This window comes from Arvicola amphibius, chromosome 5 (assembly GCF_903992535.2).
Source record: "Arvicola amphibius chromosome 5, mArvAmp1.2, whole genome shotgun sequence".
NCBI lineage: Eukaryota > Metazoa > Chordata > Mammalia > Rodentia > Cricetidae > Arvicola > Arvicola amphibius.
Genome location: NC_052051.1, coordinates 87,254,588 through 87,276,010, shown reverse-complemented (window position 1 = coordinate 87,276,010; position 21,423 = coordinate 87,254,588). Strand labels below are relative to the sequence as shown.

Below are 21,423 nucleotides of genomic sequence, written 5' to 3'. Positions count from 1 at the left end.
AAATATCATAGTATATCCATGAATATGTACAATTATCACGTGCCAATTAAAAATAAACTTTCATTAAAAAGTTCTAAGGGAACACCATGAATAGTTGTTGGTCAATAAGTGAGTGAGGTAAAGTAAATGTAAAGAACAGACTCTTACACAAAAACACCACAACTGATTAGACAAAGAAGAACTAGAAAATTAACATAGACTTCTAATCAGTCATGATAACAAGGTAGTGATCGAGTGCAACTGTTTACTACAGTGGCTCTTTTTTCCTTCATTTTCCCCTTTCATTAATTGTGTTTGGGATTACAGGTGAGCAGAATGGCAACAGGAATCCTGGTGGATTGCAGATTGGTGACCTGGTAAATATAGACCTTGACCTAGAAATCGTACAGTCTTTGCAGCATGGTCACGGAGGATGGACTGATGGGATGTTTGAGACTTTAACTACAACTGGAACTGTCTGTGGCATTGATGAAGATCATGACATTGTAGTGCAGTATCCAAGTGGCAATAGGTTGGTACTGTTTCCTGAATTTTGATGACAAAGTTAACATAAGGATCAGAAGCCTTAAAGAAAGCAAGTAACATGCTGTAATTCAAGGTTTAAAATGTTGGTCCTTAGGCAGTATATACAAATTTAGAATATGTTGGTAAGGCATTTAGGTATATCTATGTATGTTTTTTGTTTTTGTTTTTGTTTTTGTTTTTTGAGACAGGGTTTCTCTGCAGCTTTTTTTAGAGCTCTTGTAGACCAGGCTGGCCTCGAACTCAAAGAGATTCGCCTGCCTCTGCCTCCCGAGTGCTGGGATTAAAGGCGTGCGCCACCACCGCCCGGCTATCTGTGTATGTTTGCCTGCGTGCACACGTGCACTTTTACATTGAAGTCAGAGGAAGCTTGCCGAAGTCGGTTCTCTCCTTCCATCTTAGGAGTTCTGTTAAACTCAGGGTTAGTGGTAAAAATGCGTTTACTTGCTGATTCATCTCATTGGTCTTGTATATGATTCATACTATTTAGAGCCTCTTTCCCTCTGGGGTTGCTTTAGACACAAGTGTTCTTGTATGCTCGTAATGTTTTATTTATTATTTATGTGTTTGTGTGCCTGCATGAGTTTATTTGCACATGTATGCAGGAGTCGTTGGAGGCCAGAAGAGAATCCACTGAAATGGGCTTAAAGGTGGTTGTGAGCCACCATGTGGGTCCTGGGAATCAAACCCAGGTCTTCTGCAAGAGCAGTAAGGGTGCTTAGCCCAATGGTTCTTAACCTTCCTAACGCTGCTGCCCTTTAATACAGTTCCTTATATTGTGGTGACTCCACCATAAAATTGTTTTGTTGTTATTTCGTAGCTGTAATTTTGTTACTGTTGTCAATTGTAGTCTGATAGCGACCCCAAAGGAATCCCTACCCCACAGGTTGAGAAACACTGACTTAATCACCGAGTCATTTAACTGGCCTCTTGCATAGTTCTAGGAACAGGTTTGTTTGTTTGTTTGTTTAAAATGTAATCTAATCTTTCAGGTCCTCTTATTCCAGATAAGTACTTGGATTCTGAAAAGTGTACAAGATGCAAATAATTTAGGAATTTATTTGACAAAGGATCTTCTTTTGCATTGGAGTCCAGTGTTTGTTTAAGCGCAGTGTGTTTTGTCTGTGTCAGGAGGATGATAGCAGCATGGAGAAATGCTTATGTAAAATAGAGAAACCATAATTGTGGGGTAGAGACGTAGCTCAGTTGATAGAATGTTTGACTTGTCTTCATTCCACAGCACTGCATAGATCAGATATGTGGCACAGGCCTGTAATCTAAGATTTCAGGATTAAGATGCAGGAAGACCAAAGAGTAAGTTGTTCTAGTATGTTTGAGGCTAGCCTAGGCTATATGTGATTCTGTCAAAGAAAGAAAAACAGAAGAAATTATGTGTGTGGTCCTAGGAAATTGAACCAGGGTTTGGGCATGCCAGGCAGTCACTATCACTGAGCTACAGCCCCAGATCAGATTTATTTTGACAAAGGTATTAAAATTATGGAAAGTATTTATTACACATGGCAAATTAAAACCAGAGAGCCTTTATCTGTGAGGTTGGCAATGTTGTAGGTCAGTGGTTCTCAACTTTCCTATGCTGTGACTCTTCAATACAGTGACCCAAACGTACAATTATTTTATTGTTACTTCATGACTGATTTTGCTGCTGTTATGAATTGGAATGTAAATGTCTGATATTCAGGATGTATGAAGTATGGTGCTGTGAAAGGGCTGTCATGGCACATTTGGTAGGCAGTGTAGCTAGGACAGAATGGTAAGTAAATATATGTGATCAGGAGAGAAAGCTTTTCCTTAAGCAGCTGTGAAGAAACCAATTCTGTGTGCATAATGATGTACACACAGAGATGTTTGTTATGTATCGTATGTACTGGTAAGCATTGAAAATTATATAACAAAGAAATAAGAATCATTCAGAATGTAGTTGCTGAGGATTGCTTTATTATTTTGAAGTGGTGCATGATTTTTCTTCCTTCAATGTTTAAAGATGTATTGAATGAATTTATGTGTTCTGAGCCTGGTTCTGCTTTTGTAGGTGGACCTTCAATCCTGCTGTTCTCACTAAGGCAAACATTGTACGAAGTGGGGATGCTGCACAGGGTGCAGAAGGAGGCACCTCACAGTTTCAAGTGGGTGATCTTGTGCAAGTTTGTTATGATCTGGAAAGAATTAAACTTCTCCAAAGAGGACACGGTGAATGGGCTGAAGCGATGCTTCCAGTAAGGATATGTAAAGTAGCTTGGGAAGAGATATATTTTGTTTATAGAATTAATTAATTTAAGCAAATTACTTTTTAGAAACATTGGAATTGAAAGTTACATTTAAAAACATCACTCAGAAATGTAATTGCAAAGGATTGTTTTACATACACACTATATGTGTATGTGTGCGTGCACATGAGCACACATGCATGTATATGTACACATTAGTAGAGTTGTATTCTAGGTGTACATAGGCAGCAAGGTGTACTTATGCCTAGTTTATTCCAGTTGCATTAGCCTAGAAGATCCAGAAGGGGCTAGTATTTCTGATAACACTGTTAATAATGGGTGTAATGTAGTATTAGGAGGCAGAGGTTTTTCTGATATTCAGTTCCCAAATATAAGAGCTGCATGCGCTTTTATCTCAGTAGTATAGGTAGCCTAAGATGTAGGGATAGGCATGCACACGTCTCTCAGAGTAGTTTTGCTTAATTTTTAGTTTTTCACTCAGTACACATTTCATCAACTGCTCAACAATAATAAACAAGCTTATTTTGTCCTTCATTTATTTGTTCTTTTCTTTCACCAGATTTTCTCTTGTCCCCTCCTGTTTTACCTTGTTTCTTTCTGTTCCTGGTTCTGTGGCCCATCTTCTTCCATCTTGTTTTGTCCTCCTGATCAATCCTCTGCACAGTTAACTTTTCGGCTCTGTTATTTCCACTTTCCATCTTCTGTGCTTCCTCTCTCCTCTTAGAAATCCATCACCCTACTGTGTGTTGTTCAAACCCCTCCTCCCATTTCTTAGGACAGTGCTTCCATTTTTTCCTTTTTACCCTCAGTTCCTGCCCTAAGTAGCCTCATCCTATCTTCTGTGATCTTTCTGTCTTGTCTTTACTGTTATCCTGTCTATCCTTCTAGCTGTACTCCTCAGTATATATTTTAGACTTAAACCTGTTAGATTTAAGGATACAATTGTAAACAAAATAAAACAAGAAAAATAAAATCTCTAGTCATTGCCTTAAAATATGAATGAGTAGCGAGTATTGGCAGCTACTTGACCCACATAAGCTGTATTGCAGCTGAGGGAATTTGTAGGATATCTGGTAGACCTGAGAGCAGGACCTGTTTGCTGTATTTGATTCTCAGTGGCTAGTGTGGAGATTAGTGCTGTAACTGAATAACTTAGAATTTTCTTGACATGAGACACGATTGCTCCTGGCATCACTGATCTATTCCCGAGAGAATATTGGGCACTGAAGACCCTTCACTTGGAGCTTGTTTTCTTCTTGGCAAAACTGGCTTTTGGGCAAAGAACTCCCTTGCCTCGACTACTGACAGTATGTACGCTTTCCAAACTGGACAACCAGCATACAAGCAAAAAATGACTGCCAAAGCTTACCAAGACAGGATAGGACAGTCTTGTGAGTTTTTCTGCCTCTGAAAATGGTCTGTCAGATACTTTAGGCCTTAGCCAAATTTGGTTACCCTAACATTGTAAATGAGACTTTGGGTGACTGTCCAGGTAACCAGCTGTTTGTCATTGCTTGCACTTCCTGCTTACGCAGGGATAGCTTGAAGACTAGATAGTCATAGCTACTTTCTTTTAATACCTTAGCTAAGACATTTTTAGTATAAGACTCTTATATTCCCCAGTATAGGACAGCCATTGAAATAATCTGTTTCTAATTACCTTACACTGGACATTTAGCATGTGTTTCTTGCTTGATGTTGTTCATGTTGGTTGTAGTTCTATTTTTGTGTATGCTTTTTCTTTTCTTTTCTCTGGATGATATTTGATGTTTGTTCTTATTGTATATAGTTTTGTTTGTAAAAATCTACAACCGTCTTATTTAGACAAAAGAGGTAGGTGTTGTGGGAATTCATTCAGCCAATAGCCTTTGGTACCAACCCATTAGGGCATGGTTTGAGGTAAGATAAGCACAGACAGGAAGCGTGATTCTCCCTTTTTCTTGGTTGGTGGTCAGAGTTCGGTTCGCAGCTTCCAGCACCCATAGAGGACTGTGACTCTCAACTTTTATTGTGAGATTTTCTTTTCCCAAATGAATAAATACTTGTTATCCTTTATTCTGGGCTCCTGTGAACTTCCTTAAATAGTAGAGTTCTCCTATTTCAGATTGGCTGAATCTGATAGATTCATGTTAAAAACCAGCTGAAGCTATCCAGTGTTCCCTTCCAACGTAATCGGTTAAGGAAAAAAGTGCTGAGAATGGAAATTAAATTGAGTAGAACAGAGACAATGTGGGCAAAGAAATAAACAGGTCCAGATAAAAGGTGTCAGGGATAATGGTCTTATTTCCATACACAGTTATTACTGAGGACAGGATTAAAGAGCCAAACAGCACTACATACAAAGGAAGATGATGCAGAGAAAACTGACAAAAGCTAGTTGGGCTGGAGAGATGGCTCAGAGGTTGATGTTGAGCCTTCGCTGTTCTTCCAGAGGTCCTCCGTTCAGTTCCCAGAAGCCACATAGTAGTTTACAACCATCTTTAATTGTTGACAGAGGTTTCTGTCCTGCCTGCTCCAGCAGCTGTTCAGTCCCAAAGAAACACACAGAGGTCTACATTTAATTATAAACTGGTTGGCCTATTAGCTCAGGCTTTCTTATTAACTAACTCTTACATTTTACATTAACCCATAATTCTTGTGTGTGTTAGCCACGTGGCTTGGTTATCAGTGAGGCATTCTCATCTTGCTTCCTCTGCGTCACAGTGACGAGTGCAGACTGAGCCTTTTCTCTTCCCAGAATTCTGTTCTGGTTGCCCTGCCTGTACTTCCTGCCTGACTGCTGGCCAATCAGCATTTTATTAAACCAATACAAGTGACAAATCTTTACAGGGTACAGGACCATTGTCCCACAGCATATAATGAGGTCTGGTGCCCTCTTCTGGCGTGCAGGCATACATGCAGGCAGAACACTGTAAACATAATAAATAAATAAATCTTAAAGTCAAAAACATTAAAGTCAGGTAATTCAAAATAAGCTAAAATAAGGATATCAAGATACAGAAGAATGAAATAAAAGAAACAAGGTCTTAGAACTTAAGAAAGAAAAAGATGAAAAGGGTCATTTAAAAACATAATGCTTGACTTAGAAGATGGCTCAATTGCAAAGAACCTACCAAGTAGGCATATTTCCTGTGGCTGGGAATTTTCCATATTTTCCTGTGTAAAAAGTCAAGCATCTGTGACCTAATAGGGAGAGGCAAATCCGGGGATCTTGCTGGCCTGTCAGTCTAACAAGAGGGTGAGCGCCAGGCTTAGCAAGTAAGTGCTTGAGTTGAGAGACGGGGAAGAAGAAGGAGAAAAAGAGGGAGTGGGAAGGAAGGAGACCCCGACTCTATCTCAGAAGGTGAGGTAGTAGCCAGGGAGAGGTGGCTCAGCAGGTAAGGCTGATGATAAGTTTGATCTTCAGGACCCACGTGGTGAGAGAAGAGAACTGCTCCTTCAAGTTGTCCTCTGACCTCCACACTTGCATGTGTGTTTTTGACTGTTCTGAAACTCTCTGTAGATCAGGCTGGCTTCAAACTTAGAGAGACCCGCATGCCTTTGCCTCCCAAGTGCTGGCATTAAAGGCATGCACCACCATGCCTGGCCACACTTGTGTTCTTACACACACAATAAAATAATAAAAATGTAATGAAATTAAGTGGAGAGTTATATTGGAAGGCATCAGTGGTACATACACACACACACACGCATACACACACACACGTCCCTTCATGAACTTATGTAACACACATAGACACACAAACCACATACACATGCACAAATAAGTTTTTTATAAAGTGATTAAGTTGGAAGGAATACACGTAATTACCAAAATAGTATATTGAGCAGTAGAAGGGTCAAAAGCATAAAAAATTTAAATATGAAAAAGAAAAATACATTCTATAGAAAATGGCACTTATATCTGATATATGTATATGTAAACCCAGCAAAAGTAAAGGGTTGAATCAAATAGAATTCTTTTTTGGTATTGCTAATATTTGAACTAAGATCTTGTGAATGCCAGACAGCTGTCTACCACTAAGCTAACACTTGAAATTCCAGCTAAATGCTTTTGAAATTGAAAACAGGTTGGAGACTATATGACCTACTCTGATGGAATAAGTTACTTTTTATGCATAGGAAAAATTCTTTGGATCTGTAAGTTTTTCTTAGAGATTAGGTCAAATTATTTCTCACAGTGGGAAGAAGATCATTTTGTTGTATGGAAAAATATTTCATTGTTTCATGCTAGAAAATAGTGCTAATTAGTAAAGCTAAGAAATATATAACTATTTGTATATATCAATATGTAATATAACTAAGGAAAACTTAAGTGTTTAACCAAACTGAGATATAAAGTTTGTAAATTGCTCTGAGTCTGTAAGAATTTAAAGGCTCTGTTCCCGTAAGACTATTTTGAGTAATCTATTAAAGAATTGAGACAGTCCAGGTGAGTAGAGTGGCACCAGCTGATCATTTAGTATGTATTTGTTTGGTTAATAAACTGAACAGAGTATGTACAATGATTATACGTTCAAACAGTGTAACTGAAACTGTCAAAAATGGAAATGAGGAAACATGAGAAGTTTAATAAATTGTTTGCTTTTTCGCTGTGTTAACTAACATGGAAATACTATTAAGATTACTGAAAGCCTGTTGCACAACAGCTGCAAATAACAGCCTCTGTGGTAGTGCATTCAACCTGTTTCTTACTGTATGACTTGCCCTAAGGATCCTTAGATAGTTTCTGGTGGGTATGCATATTTTTTATCTCAGTACTGTTCCCCAACTAGGTTCTAGACAGGAATCCAGGGAACCTTTGGAAATTCTAAGGCATAAGGCATAAGATTCAAATTGACTAGGTCATCATGTTTATCTGTACTAAGAATAAGGAATATGATTTGTGATCTATGTACAGCCAAGTTTAAGTTCTCTGGCCACTAGAACATACATAACTCAAAGAAATGGGGCTTCACTAAATTTAATGAATTTGAATACATGGTAGCTAAGAAGTGGTTCGTTTCTGGTGTCTATGAAATCAAATATATCCTCAATTCTTGTATTTTAGAAAACTGATAAGGCCCTGCACCCCCTTCGGGCTTCAACTGTGCTGGAGTTCTATACCCCACTAGTCATGTGCACTAATAAATATCACATCCAGTCTGCTTGTAAAAAGTGTGTGTATTCACAGTACTTGGGAGGCAGAGGCAGGTGGATCTCTGTGAGTTCAAGGCCAGCCTGGTCTACAGAGCGAGTTCCAGGATAGCCAAGGCTACAAACCGAAACCCTGTCTTAAAAAACAAAAAAGTGTGTGTGAAGGTTGGAGATGGGAGTGGGGAGGAGGGTGTAATAAGAGTTTATGAATGACTAACTCATTATTCCTCATACTACAGTATGGACATACTCATGTATGAGGTTTTTTTTTTTTTTTTTAAGAAGGAGTAAAGATGTGTGTTCGCATTTGTATTTATATAAAGATATTTGTTAAATACAGCTGTTAGGACAATACAAACTTTATATTTTCTTTAAAAAAAAATTGTTCCTGGACATTTAAACTCAGTTGGTAGAGTGCTCACTACTGGTTCAGGTTAGTCTGTGACCCCAGTTCTAGGAGATCTGATGCTCTCTTTTGGCCTCTGTGGCACATGCATACTTGTGGTGCACATACATACACTGAGACATGCATGTATACATTTAAAAGAAGAACTAAGTTTTTTTTTGGGAAATACATTTTCAAAATAAAAACAGAAGATTTCTGTCATGGAGAACCCTGTAAGAGTGAGAGCGTGGTCACAGTAACCAGTGTCTTGCAGATTATACTTCAGATAAACCCCTTACTACAGAGGAAAGTTTTATGCGGATGGGCCTTGTACAGATAGCAAAGATGCCATCAGGGACTTGTAGAGTTGCCCTCACAGAACGAACAGCCAGCTTGAAGAGTTCTCACCCGTCATATACATAGGACAGACAAGCCTGTTTGTGTAGTTCCAGCAATTAGCAGCGTTTAGATTGATAAAAGCCTCATAGGTGAAATAATCCCGTTACTTCATATTATTTAGAAAAAAGTATTATGAGTGTTTTGCTTATTTGTATATATGCACCATGTATGCGCCTGATGCCCACAGAGGGTGGAAGAAGGCATTAGATCTTCTGGAACTGGAGTTATGGATGGTTGTGAGGTACCCTGGGAATTAAACCTGGTCCTCCCACAAGAGCAAATGCTCTTAACTGCTGAGCTAGTTCTCCAGCCCTTAAGATTTATTTTTTACATTTCTGTCCGTCTGGATCTGTGTGTGTGTATGACTGTGAGTGTCCCCAGCATACAGAAGAAGGCATCAGATCTCCTGGAACTAGAGCAAGAGCATGTGCTCTTATGGCTAAGCTATCTCTCCAGTCCGTTATTCAGATTTTGTGTGTTTGTGTGTGTGGGGGGGGTTGGTGCTTGTAACCAAACCTAGTTACTCAACAAGAACAGTATGTGTTCTTAACTGCCAAGCCTTCTCTCTAGCTCATGAACTTTGGGTCTTCATTTTAAACAAACTAAACTTATTTATATGACAGGAATTTAAATATCAATATTTTATGTTTTATGATACAGAATTATTGATAGTGTCGGGTGGGTAGATAATAGTAGAAGATCTGTTGTCTCTTAGTAATGTATGTTTTGTATGTATATGCTGATGCAGTCTGGGAATGGAGATTGTATAGAGAGGAATGATTGGCCATGAGCTGATAATTATTTTTAGCTGTTGGAGAGTACTTGAAAATTCAGCATGCTGTTATTTACTTTTGTTCACTGCTTCCCCTAATAAAAATCAAAGTGGGGAAGAAAAAGAAACTAAAACATTTTTATGTAGTATTCATTAAATATGCATAGTATATATGTATATCTATATATGTGAAAGAGAAAGAATGGGCAAAAAGACAAGCCTGTCATCTAGAAATGGTGGGACTTGTTTCAAGAAGGTAGAAAAGTCAAACAAGACAACAGTATACAAGGTTAACTTTATTTCTGTTAGGAAGTAGTTGGCTGTTGTTCTAGTCTTACTAATTTTCAGCTGTTGTGATTCTGTAATGTTAAAAGAATGGCTTTTGCCTCCCAAGTGCTGGGATTGAAGGATCTCTGCGAGTTCGAGGCCAGCCTGGTCTACAAGATCTAGTTCCAGGACAGGCTCTAAAACTACAGTGAAACCCTGTCTCGAAAAACCAAAAAAAAAAAAAAAAAAAAAGAATGGCTTTTGTATCTGAGTTTCAAGTGGAGCCAATGGAAGTGCTTGTTTCCGGATTGTGTACCTGTACATGTAAAGGTCTTAGAACAGGGTTTAACATCTGGTGAAAAGTCAGGCTGCTACTGATATCTGTGCCTGGCTGACCGTCTTACTCTATTTAATACACATATTATTCTTCACTCCTCTTTTGAAGTTGTTACTTTAAAATTTTATCGTCGGATAATTAATATTTTATATGTATGCGTGTTTTGCCTGCATGCGTGTATATGTACCACATGTATGCTGGTGCCTGCAGAGGCCAGAGGAGGGTATTCAATCTCTTGAAACTAGATTTAGAATTGGTTGTGAGCTACCATGTGGGTACTGGAAATAAAAACCTGCAAGAGCAGGTGCTGTTAATAGCTAAGCTTTCCAACTCATTATTCAGATGTTTTTGAAAGATACAACTAATTTTGTAACTAATATTCATTTGAATATGGTTATGTAAATTTTTTAAAATTAGGAACAAGTAAAATCAACACTTTAAAATACAAATGATGGTGATAGAATTTAATAATAAATCTTTTTTTTATTTTCTTTTAAGACTTTAGGTAAAGTTGGCCGAGTACAACAGATTTATTCAGACAGTGATTTAAAAGTGGAAGTTTGTGGAACTTCTTGGACATACAATCCTGCAGCAGTTTCCAAGGTGGCTTCTGCAGGATCTGCCATTAGCAATGCATCTGGTGGTATGTTTTATCTTGCTCCTTAAAGATAATACCCAGTTCTCAGACCAGGCCTGGTGGCATACATTCAGGTAGATCTCTTGAGTTTGAAGCCACCTGGTCTACAGAGCTAGTGCTACAGCAAGTGCTACATAGGGAAACTCTGACTTGAGAAACAAACAAACAACAGCAAAAATAGTTCTCATAACACTGGTAGTCTTGTATGGCTTTCTTCCATAGTATAGATTCACTTGAATGTGGCGTACTTTGTAAACTTTTCTTTCCTTACCTCCTTCCTCTTTCCTTTCCTTTCCACCCTTCTCTCCCCTTTCTCTCTTTTTAGTGCACTGGTTAACTGTCATTCTTGCTGAAATACTCTCTGGAAAAGCTCATGAATTGGTAATTTTTCTGGGGCATGTCAGGCTTCTCTGTAGCAGACCTGAGACACTTGAAGCTCAGTTCTTATCTCTAGTCAGAACTTGCATTTTCTGCTAAAAATTCTTCTCTTTCTTAAAATCTTTTCTTTCTTAGCTTTTTATTTTCAACATTATTGCTAGCAGAAGTTTTTCCTCCTGTGTGTTTTTATTTATCAATTATATTTTTTCTTCTTAGCATTTAATAAGTCACTATACCTGCCATAACTTCAGGAACTGGTAAAATGTGAACTTGCTGAGTTCTTGGCTAAACTCATTCTTAACATTCCTTCAAATGCCCAACTTTGTGTGCTTGTCAGGTTTATTCCGCAACATTTTCTAAGTTACTGTATGTCTACTCTTGCCGTCTAGTAAGGGAGACAGAGCCATAATAGTAAGTGGAATGTACGAAAGGAAACAGTAGGTTAGTAGATATGGTTGTGCTACCCTGTAGTCATATTTGATGGGGGAGGCCAGAGGATCTGAGTTTGAGGTTAGCCTGGGCAGGGTGAGACCCTGTATCTAAAAAGAAAGAATGATTTAAGATTTTATTTTTGTGCTGCTTTCTTTCTCTCTTTTGTGTTCTTGTTGCAAATTGCTAGTGTACAGATGGCTTAAATTAAGCAGTGTTGATTTCTGTTTTGAGGCTAATGCAGCTAACTTGGTTACATATAAAATAAAAAGTAAAGAATAGTTAATACCTACTCTCAAATAATTGGACTTGGCATATCTTTTGATTTTTCTCTTACCCCAATTTTTGATTTTTCTGCTTTTGAGTAATGACTCCCAAAAATTAAGGGAAGAACTTGGTATCCTGTGTTAATTCTACTCTTTAGGGCAGTCAAGTAGCACTTGACAGAGCACATTTATATGTTCATTTTCCGCTGAAAATTGATTTGCTCCTAATGTATATTCCAGGACACTATAGAGGTGACATTGTTTCTAAATCATAACTGTTGCACTCTTAAGTTTAGTAAGGCCTGTAGTGTTTTATGATCTGAACTGTAGAATTAAGACATTGTATCATTGTAGGATCCCCATGCTAGTGTGTTTTGTTTATATAGTATCATTAGTATGACTTTAAATATCAAATTGTTTTAGTCTGTCACTCTTCACTTTTTCTGCATATACAACTTGAAATACATGATTATAGAATATTTATTGGTTTGAATATAATGTATTGGTATTAAGGCTTATTACTTCATGGGTAGTCTGTACACAGTAAAATAGTAAAACAGGAAAAGTGTTTAGGAATCTGGTTCCTCTACTAGCAGTTTGTTTTGTGCTTTGCAGAAAGACTCTCACAGCTTCTGAAGAAATTATTTGAAACCCAAGAATCTGGTGACCTCAATGAAGAACTGGTTAAGGCTGCTGCCAATGGGGACGTGGCTAAAGTGGAGGATTTGCTGAAAAGACCAGATGTGGATGTGAGCATTTCAAAACAACTTTTGAGAGATAGCAAAAATCGTAGTTTAATAATTTAATAAAGGCTGAAGTTTTCAAGCCATTTAGAATTGACTCTTGGAGTTGATAAGAAGTATGAACCTGTTATTATTCTTCATGTGGATGGGCAGTATTTTTAGAGTATGTTAAAAGAGTATGCTATTGAACATACATACTCTTTTCTCCAGTATGTATCTTATCCTCAGCTTCCACTGCAAAAAAATCAGCTGATGCAGGAGTTGTTTGTTCTTTGTATCTGTTTTTGTTTCAGTTATTATAGTTTTGAGTATATCTTGAAGTCAGAGTACTATAATATTCTCTGCCTTGTTCTTTCTGTTCAAGACGCGTGTATGTGTTTCCAAAAAGCTTTTAGAATTTTTTAGTTTTTTGCTTTTGTCAGGAATTGTCACTGGGACACATTGTAGCTCACTTTGGGACTTTGGATGTTTTTACTATTCTTGTAATACATGAAGTTTGCATGTCTTTCTGTATTTATGTGTTTTCTTTAGTTTCTTTCCTCAGCAGTTTAGAAATCTTTGACCTCTTTGTCAGATTTACTCTTAGTTACTTTTTGGGTTCCAGTTGTAACTGGGATGAAAGTTTCCTATTTCAGATGGCTTGCTATTGAGATATGCCATTTGTTAATGACATTTATTAACTCAAGTAATGTTTTGAGGGGTTCTTCATGGATAGCCCGCTGTCCTTCTGTTTTTCTCTTCCTTTTTTCCCCTTTGTACTTAACTTCCTTTCCTCCGCCCTCTCTTGGGTTTTTAGAAAGGATCTTGCATCGTAACCTTGGATGGTCTCTGTGATTCTGGGATAACAGGAATGGCTGGCTTTCTGGTTTTCTGTATAGAAATCATGTCACCTGCAATGAAAGTTTGGTCTATTCTTCCAGTTTAGATGTGTAGTGTGATATTTCATTTGTATTCTAAAAAATAAAGCTTGCCTGAAGATCAGAGAGTAAAACAGCAGCACTAATCAGCCTTACAGGCCAGGCTGAAGTGACACACACCTTTCATCCCAGTAGCCACACTAGTTTGCTCTAAAAACAGGGTGGTAATGGTGCACGCCTTTAATCCCAGCACTGGAGAGGAGTATAAGACGGGAGGAGACAGCTCTCAGTCTGAGTCTCACTCTGAGATTCCTGGAGACAGGATCGTCATTTTGCCAGTGACTGGCTCTTTTGGTTTTCTGATATTCATTTTGAACACCAATTTCTGTCTCTGGGTTTATTTTAATCGTACATAGATGCCCTTTGTTTTTTCTCTTGTTTGATTGCTCTGTGACTGCCAGTGCCAGGTTGAATAAATGCATGGTCAAAGTGACTATCCTTGCCTTGTTCCAAATCTAAGAGCTTTCTCATTTAGCCTGTTAGCCGCTGTTTACCGCATGTTACCTTCATTATATTGAAGTATATTCCAGCTATATTCAGTTTGTTCAGTTTGTATCATGAAGAGATTTATCAAGTACTTTTTTGCATTCATTGAGATGTTCATGTTATTTCTTTGTCCTTCATTTGTTGAGTGGTATAATCATCTTTATTGATTGCAGATGTTGAAGTACTTTTGCATTTTTGCATGAACTACACAATTGTGATGAATAATCTTTTAAAGGGTTTTGTATTAATGTTTATCAAAGATATTTGCCTCTAGTTTTGTTTTGTGTGTGTGTCCTTGTCTAGTTTTTATATCAAGATAATACTTGCTTGATAGAGTTTGGAATAATAATTGAAGAGAACTGGCATTAGTTCTTCCTCGAGAGGTACAGTTGAACAAAACAAGTCTTTGGGCGGTTGCTACTGATTACATCTTACATGTTACTTTCTATCCAAGTTTTCTATTTTCTGAAAATTCAGTGTTGATAGGGATGCATATATCCATGAGTTTGTTCATTGTGGCTGTATAAGGATCTCAGTGATCCTTTGATTCTCCATGCTGTTGGTTATAATGTTTTTTTTCATCTCCAGTTTTATTTGCGTTTTTTCCCTTTTAGTCAAGTTACAGAGTTTGTCTATTTTTTATTTTGTCAAAGAACAGCTCTTTGTTTTCTTAATATCATTTTCTGTTTTATTTTTCTTTCTTTTTTTATATTGATTTTTATTGAGCTCTACATTTTTCTCTGCTCCCCCCTTTCTCTCCCCTCTTCCTTTCAACTCTCCCCCAAGGACCCCATGCTCCCAATTTACTCAGGAGATTTTAGTATGTATTCAGTGTTCTGCCTGAAGGCCAGAAAAGGGCACCAGATCCATTATAGATGGCTGTGTACCACCATGTTGTTGCTGGAAATTGAACTCAGGATTTCTGGAAGAGCAGCCAGTGTTCTTAATCTCTGAGCCATCTCTCCAACCTGTCTGTCTTTTATTAGAGAATTAATAAATGTACTTGATCTTAAGTTACTTTTAATAATGTTATTTATACCAAAAATTTAAAGCAAAGTTGTTTTACTTCTGTCAAAAGTTCTTTTAAGCATAGTCATTTGAGTTCATACAGAAAATGTATGTCAGTAAACTTACACTGTACATTTATTTTGTGATGTATTAATAGTTACTATTGTTTTCTTTACAAAGATGTAATTGATCTTCAAAGTTTTCTAGACTGTTGCATGCTTCTGATAATGCAGACAAGTTAAGTCCTATGTTGTGTTTATGCTATCATTTCTTACTCAGGCTAATTGTAGCGTAACTTTTATTTGGGAGTTAATTATTCAAGTTAATTAAACCTTTTTAAAATAGAAAAAGTAAAGATGAACGGGGCAGAATGGCTGAGTCTGTAAAGTACCTGTTGTTCAAGCCGTGGTGAATCTGTTTGATCCTCAGCACCTACATGTAAGCAGCAAGCTGGCATGGTGGCATACTTTGTAATCACAGTAACTGTAGAGGAAGAGGAAGGAAGAATCCCTGGGCTTGCTGGCGCTCGTGCTTTAGGTGGAACTGGTCAATAAAAAATAAGGCGATGAACAGTGAGGAAGACATCATGATCTGGGCCTGTGGCCTCCACTTGCATCTTTAAATAATGCTGGTGATCTATGTTTGTGACATTTTAATGTCAGATTATTCTCAAAGAACCATATACTATACATGGTGGAAAAATTGGTATATATTGGCTATTTCTGATTTTTGTGATGTTTGTTGACTATCCCCCCCCCCCCCCCTTTTTTTTTAGGTGAATGGGCAGTGTGCTGGCCACACAGCTATGCAGGCTGCTAGTCAAAATGGACATGTTGATATTTTGAAGTTACTTTTGAAACAAAATGTAGATGTAGAAGCAGAGGTATGTACACTAAGCTTGGAAACAGCTTAAGTAAACATTCTAGAGATAATTCTACATAAGATGGAATCTCATTCTTGAAATTCGCCTAGTGTTGTCCAGAGTCAAATGAAAAATTGAGAAGTGATAAAGGCTTTCTTTTCTTTCTCTCTTTCTCTCTTTTCCTCTCCATTCCTCTCTCTATCTTTTTAATGTTTCCTCAGTATTTCAGACATTATTTCCTTCTACTAGGGTAGAAGTGTTGTTTGGAGCACTGCCGAGCTTGTCCACAATTCCCATTAGAATTGTATTAGGGGCATGTATACCCTTGGGATCAAGGTCTTTCTTATCTAGAACTCAGAGATCCTTTTTTCTTACAATTTAATTGTCATTTGCTTAGCCTCTTTATTTTATTTTGAAGTGTTTACAGTACATTTTTATCCCTGCAAGTGTATATGCTTAACTTTATGTGTATTATAAAAGGACAACAGATACTGTCATAGGAGTTTCAACTGGGACATCGGTTCTGTATATAAAGTAGGAATATTAGCTTGTTTTCTTAACTGTAACATTACAAACAAAACAATAGCAACAAACCAAACAACCAGCTAAACAGCTGCCTCTCCCCATGGATATCAGGATTGTGTTTATTCTAGTTTAGACCAGGCAGGGCATGTAGTAGTAGTAGTTCTGTCCTCCAAGCTCTTTCTTTAAATATTTCAGTTGCTAAAGTCTCAGTCTCTCTCTCTCTCTCTCTCTCTCTCTCTCTCTCTCTCTCTCTCTCTCTCTCTCTCTCTCTCTCTCTCTCTCTCTCTCTCTCTCTTTTATTGATATATCCTTTAGAAAGAAAGTCTCCAGATCTTATGTTCTTTACTTTTATTCTTTTTCTCTGATTATCTTACTGGACACCTAAAGAGCTTATGGTATTTTACCACTAAATAGTTCATGTTTCATGTTGGAATTTTCTGTTGCCCATGGAAAGAGTTTGAATGAATTTTAATTTTTAATCTTTTTTTTCCTGGTGGGAGGACAAGGAATGCATATGTTTGTGTGTTGATGTGCATATATGTTTGTGCTTATATGTCCTGTCAGTGTACATTTGCTGGTGCAAGGTGTTGTGTACACGTACATTCATGCTTGTACATGTGAATACAGGTATCTTTGGAGTCAGAAGGTGGTATCAGATCCCTTTTGAGGTGAGTTATAGGTGTTCTGAGTTGCCAATAAGGTACTGGGATTTAACCTGATCATTTGTAAGGTATACATGCTCTAACTACGGAGCCATCTCTCCCAAACCCAGGTGCTTAATATTCAAATTAATGTTGAAGAAGATGTCAATTATATGAGTTATTTTTACTGTGATTTTTATTATGACATGGGATATACTAACCTGGATTTTTCATTTGTAGTAATATCAAAGTTGACATTTTTCTTTTTTAAAAAATATTTATTTATTTGTTTATTTATTATATATACAATATTCTGTCTGTGTGTATGCCTGCACGCCAGAAGAGGGCACCAGACCCCATTACAGATGGTGTGAGCCACCATGTGGTTGCTGGGAATTGAACTCAGGACCTTTGGAAGAGCAGGCAGTGCTCTTAACCTCTGAGCCATCTCTCCAGCCCCCAAAGTTGACATTTTTCTTGATGGTGAATTTAGGAATCCAGTTGTGTGTAATTATTTTGTCAGGTATGGTGGCACATATCTGTAATTTCATCACTTGGAAGTCTGAGGCAGATACACACACAGCACACTATATATATATATATATATATCGTATATATATAATATATATATATATATATATGAGAATGCCTTATTGAGAAAAGGTATCAAACCACAGATGGCTAAAATGGACAAGAATTATGGGTTAATTTAAATTGTAAGAGCTAGTTAACAATAAGTCTGAGCTAAGAGGTCAAACAAGTTTATAATTAATATAAAACCTCTGTGTATTTCTTCTTTGGAATGGAGAACTGAGGGGACCAGGGTGGGACAGAAACTTCTGTCTACAAATGACACCCCAAACATTTGGCAAGAATTTCCACATAAAGTCTGAGAAAGCTTTTTATAAAGGGGGGGGAGGGGAGATTCTAGAAAGACACAAACAGAGTCAAGCTTAGCTTCTTGGAACGTCTTACTTTCATAGGCTCTATTTACTGATGGCCAGCAGAAGCATGACTCCTTTAAGAGAGGCCTCTTGGCTCAGCATTAGCAGCAAAAATCTTGCAGATCTTTTAAGAGGCCCTGCCACCAAACACTTAAATACCAGTGCCTCCACTATGAAGCTAGACTTTCAAAAAGTTAAGGAATGGGGTGGGGCCAGTTGCCAAAGCTGCAGTTTTAATCCTAGTCATGTCTCTTAGCAGATTAAATACTCTTGTGGGCAGAAAAAGATAGAGATATACAATAAAGATAATTCAGAAAAAAACTACCTATCAACAGTTTACAGTGTATTTAAAAATATACATAGTCTTGGGACAGAAAAAAAAGGACAAAGAAAGTCTTTAAAAAAGAAAAAGAAGTAGAGTAGCTAGGAGTAGTGGTGCATACCTTTAATCCTAGCATTTGGGAAGCACAGGCAGATGTATCTCTATAAGTTTGAGGCCATGCTGGTCTACAGACTGAGATCCAGGACAGCCAAAGCTACACAGAGAAACTCTGTCTCAAGAAAAAAAGAAAACACAGCACTCAGGAGGCAGAGGCAGGCGGATCTCTGTGAGTTCGAGACCAGCCTGGTCTACAAGAGCTAGCTCCAGGACAGGCTCTAAAGCTGCAGAGAAACCCTGTCTCAAAAAACCAAAAAAACCAAAAAAAAAAAAAAAAAAAAAAAAAAAAAAAAAAAAAGAAAAAAATTAAAAGAAACAGAGTAAAAAAAAAAAAGCCAAATCAAGATAGAAAATACACAGAGAATCTGGATACTGTATGTTATTGTGTTGTTTTTGAGGAAGACAACTGAGGAAGGAGGAACAGCTGATAAAAGACATATATTTTGAAAACACTTGGACTTCATAATTTAAGTCAAAAGATATGTTACTTTGGAGAAGAGGTTTGGCTGTTGCTTCCATGGAAAATGAGAGGCTGTGGATTCATTCTTGGTTAGGAGAAATGAGGTTTGATCGAGCAAGACCCACTGAAAAATCTTCAGTGGGAACAGATGGCCCAGATGATCCGTTTCAGAGCACCTCTGTTGTAGTTTCTTCTGATTTCTGCATCCAAAACAACTTCAGTTCTGCTGGTTAAGATTATCAAGCCTCACAAAATACTCCAGTCAGGATTTGACCATAATTCTAATATTTCTTTGGGTCCCCATAAGATTAACCAGTGCTCCCAACAGCAGGAAGTAGCCTAGAAAACCACACCCACATTCCCAGAAAATGAATTATGGGTGTTTGTCCTTGTTTAGTGTGTTGGTCACAAATTGTTGTGGATAGTGGTAAGAAAAAAAAGCTAAACAAAGGAGATTAGATGCAGGGGTTTTGTTTTGAAAAGAAAGAAGAAATGCTGTGGGATAATGCTCTTGTACACTGTAAAGATTTGTCACTCATATTGGTTTAATAAAATGCTGATTGGCCAGGCAGGAAATATAGATGGGGAGATCCGACAGGAGATTCTGGGAAGACGAAAGGGCAGAGATGCAGTCATCAGCCAAATGCAGAGGAAGCAAGATAAGAATGCCTTACTGAGCCGGGCGGTGGTGGCGCACGCCTTTAATCCCAGCACTCGGGAGGCAGAGGCAGGCGGATCTCTGTGAGTTCGAGACCAGCCTGGTCTACAAGAGCTAGTTCCAGGACAGGCTCCAAAGCCACAGAGAAACCCTGTCTCGAAAAACAAAAAAACAAAAAAACAAAAAAAAAAACCAACAAACAAAAAAAAAAAAAAAAAAAAAAACAATGCCTTACTGAGGAAAGGTACCAAACCATGTGGCTAAACATGGTCAAGAATTATGGGTTAATTTAAATTATATATAATATATATTATAATATATATTATATATATATTTTGTCTTTACAAGAAGACTTGTTAATTTTAGTGTTTTTTTAAATGGAGGGCAATTAATTTTATTTTGTTATTGTTTTGGTTGGATTTAGGGGAGTGGAGTGAAATTGAACTGAATTATATCATTTTAAATTTAATGACTCCAGAATCCAAAGTAGTAACAGCTAGTGAAATACTAGTGCCCTTTTGAAATCAGAGAGCTAAAGAAACAGGAGTCTGAAACTACATTTTTTTTTGTTTAATTAAAACCAATAAAAGCCTCTGTCTTTCCTGGCAATATGGGACCATTCTGTATTTGTGTGTCTACTTGCCTGTGGGAGATGGCCTACAGAATAGGGTGTATCTGAGGAGTTTGGAATAACATTGACTTTGCTTTCATCAGTAAGTTTTCCCCCTGCTTAATTGAATTCAGATACAAAACGGTCAGTACAGTAAGCAGATTGGAGCTTGAGGTGTGTATTGTAGTTTGGGTGTTTGTAAATAGCGTTCAGTTTGGAGATTGCCTTTTAGCTAGAACAGTGAGACTCTGGGGACTTGTGCTGTACTCATTGTTTTATAAGTTATTGCAGATTCATGTAATTTATAGAAACTGTGAAAAGTGATATTTCTATGCCAGGTTAAATTTAATAAGAGTTTTTTTGAGTCTCTGAGAAGGGTAAGATTTGAGTCTTAATCAGACTGTAACAAAGTGGACAGAAACAACTTTAGCAAGTCTTGAAGTGAAGTTGGGTCACGGAGGCATCATGTTAGTTTTTCCCAGATAAAGCTGTATTTGTGTTTTCCCATCTGTTCTTTGTCAGAACACTGAGTGGACTCTTCATGTCTTTCCTGATCCTTGTCCAACTGTTGATTTAGAGGGGAGGGAGGTAGGGAGGTTCTGCAGACACTGTCAGTATTTAGTGTTCTGTTTTGTTTTTAAATCTAAATAATTACATGTTTATAGTCTTGGAAATAAGGATAATATTTTTTCCTTATGTTTCTTCATTAAATTGTTCAGAACATCAAAATGGTAAAAACATAAAACTCAGCGTTTTTGCTACTGATGCCACACATGATTTTACTTAACTTTTGAAGAGTGTTGCCTTTGACATCAATTCAAGACAAATTGTATTTTTACTAATATAGTCAGTTTTTGTAATGGCAGTTAACAAATAAAAGGATGCTTATTATTCAAAACAAGATAGCACAAAATCCAGTTTCCCAAATGTTGGCAGAAAAACTTTAAAATTTTAATTAAAATATAAATGCAACTTATAGTTCAAGATAGACACAAAATTCATCCATTTTTATTTTCTTTTTATTCCCCATAAGAATTCACATTAACGGTTCTTGGGCTGGGGATAGACAGTTTATCATATTTCCTTCCTGTTATGGTTTTGGTCCCTGTCCCTTTAAGAGACAAGCCATGCCCACTCCCCCCATCTGCTGAGGCAGGCTGATCTTCAGCTTCCGGCCTGAGCTCGCTCCCCCCCCCCTTCCTCTTGGAGAGGCAGCTTCGCCTCTGCCTCTCTCCCCACTTCTCTGTTTACCCCCCCTCTTCTCTTCTCCCCCTCTCCCTCCCCCTCCCCTTCCCCCTTCCCCTCTCCCTCTCCCCCCCCCTCTCCCTTCTCCCTTCCCCCTTCATAATTCCCTTG

The 21,423-nt window shown here is 37.7% G+C and overlaps 1 protein-coding gene and 1 non-coding gene across 2 annotated transcripts in view; both read left to right on the top strand.

Annotated features, from left to right (window-relative positions):
• Positions 1 to 21,423, top strand: part of Mib1 (MIB E3 ubiquitin protein ligase 1) — a 121,037-nt gene that overhangs the window by 33,775 nt on the left and 65,839 nt on the right. The window contains 5 exon segments of the mRNA XM_038329809.2: positions 307 to 511; positions 2,573 to 2,756; positions 10,563 to 10,707; positions 12,390 to 12,523; positions 15,704 to 15,811. Coding sequence (XP_038185737.1) covers positions 307 to 511; positions 2,573 to 2,756; positions 10,563 to 10,707; positions 12,390 to 12,523; positions 15,704 to 15,811 — 776 coding nt within the window.
• Positions 7,361 to 7,498, top strand: LOC119815943. Its single transcript, XR_005285616.1, has one exon. It is a non-coding gene; the product is annotated as a small nucleolar RNA SNORA70 (small nucleolar RNA).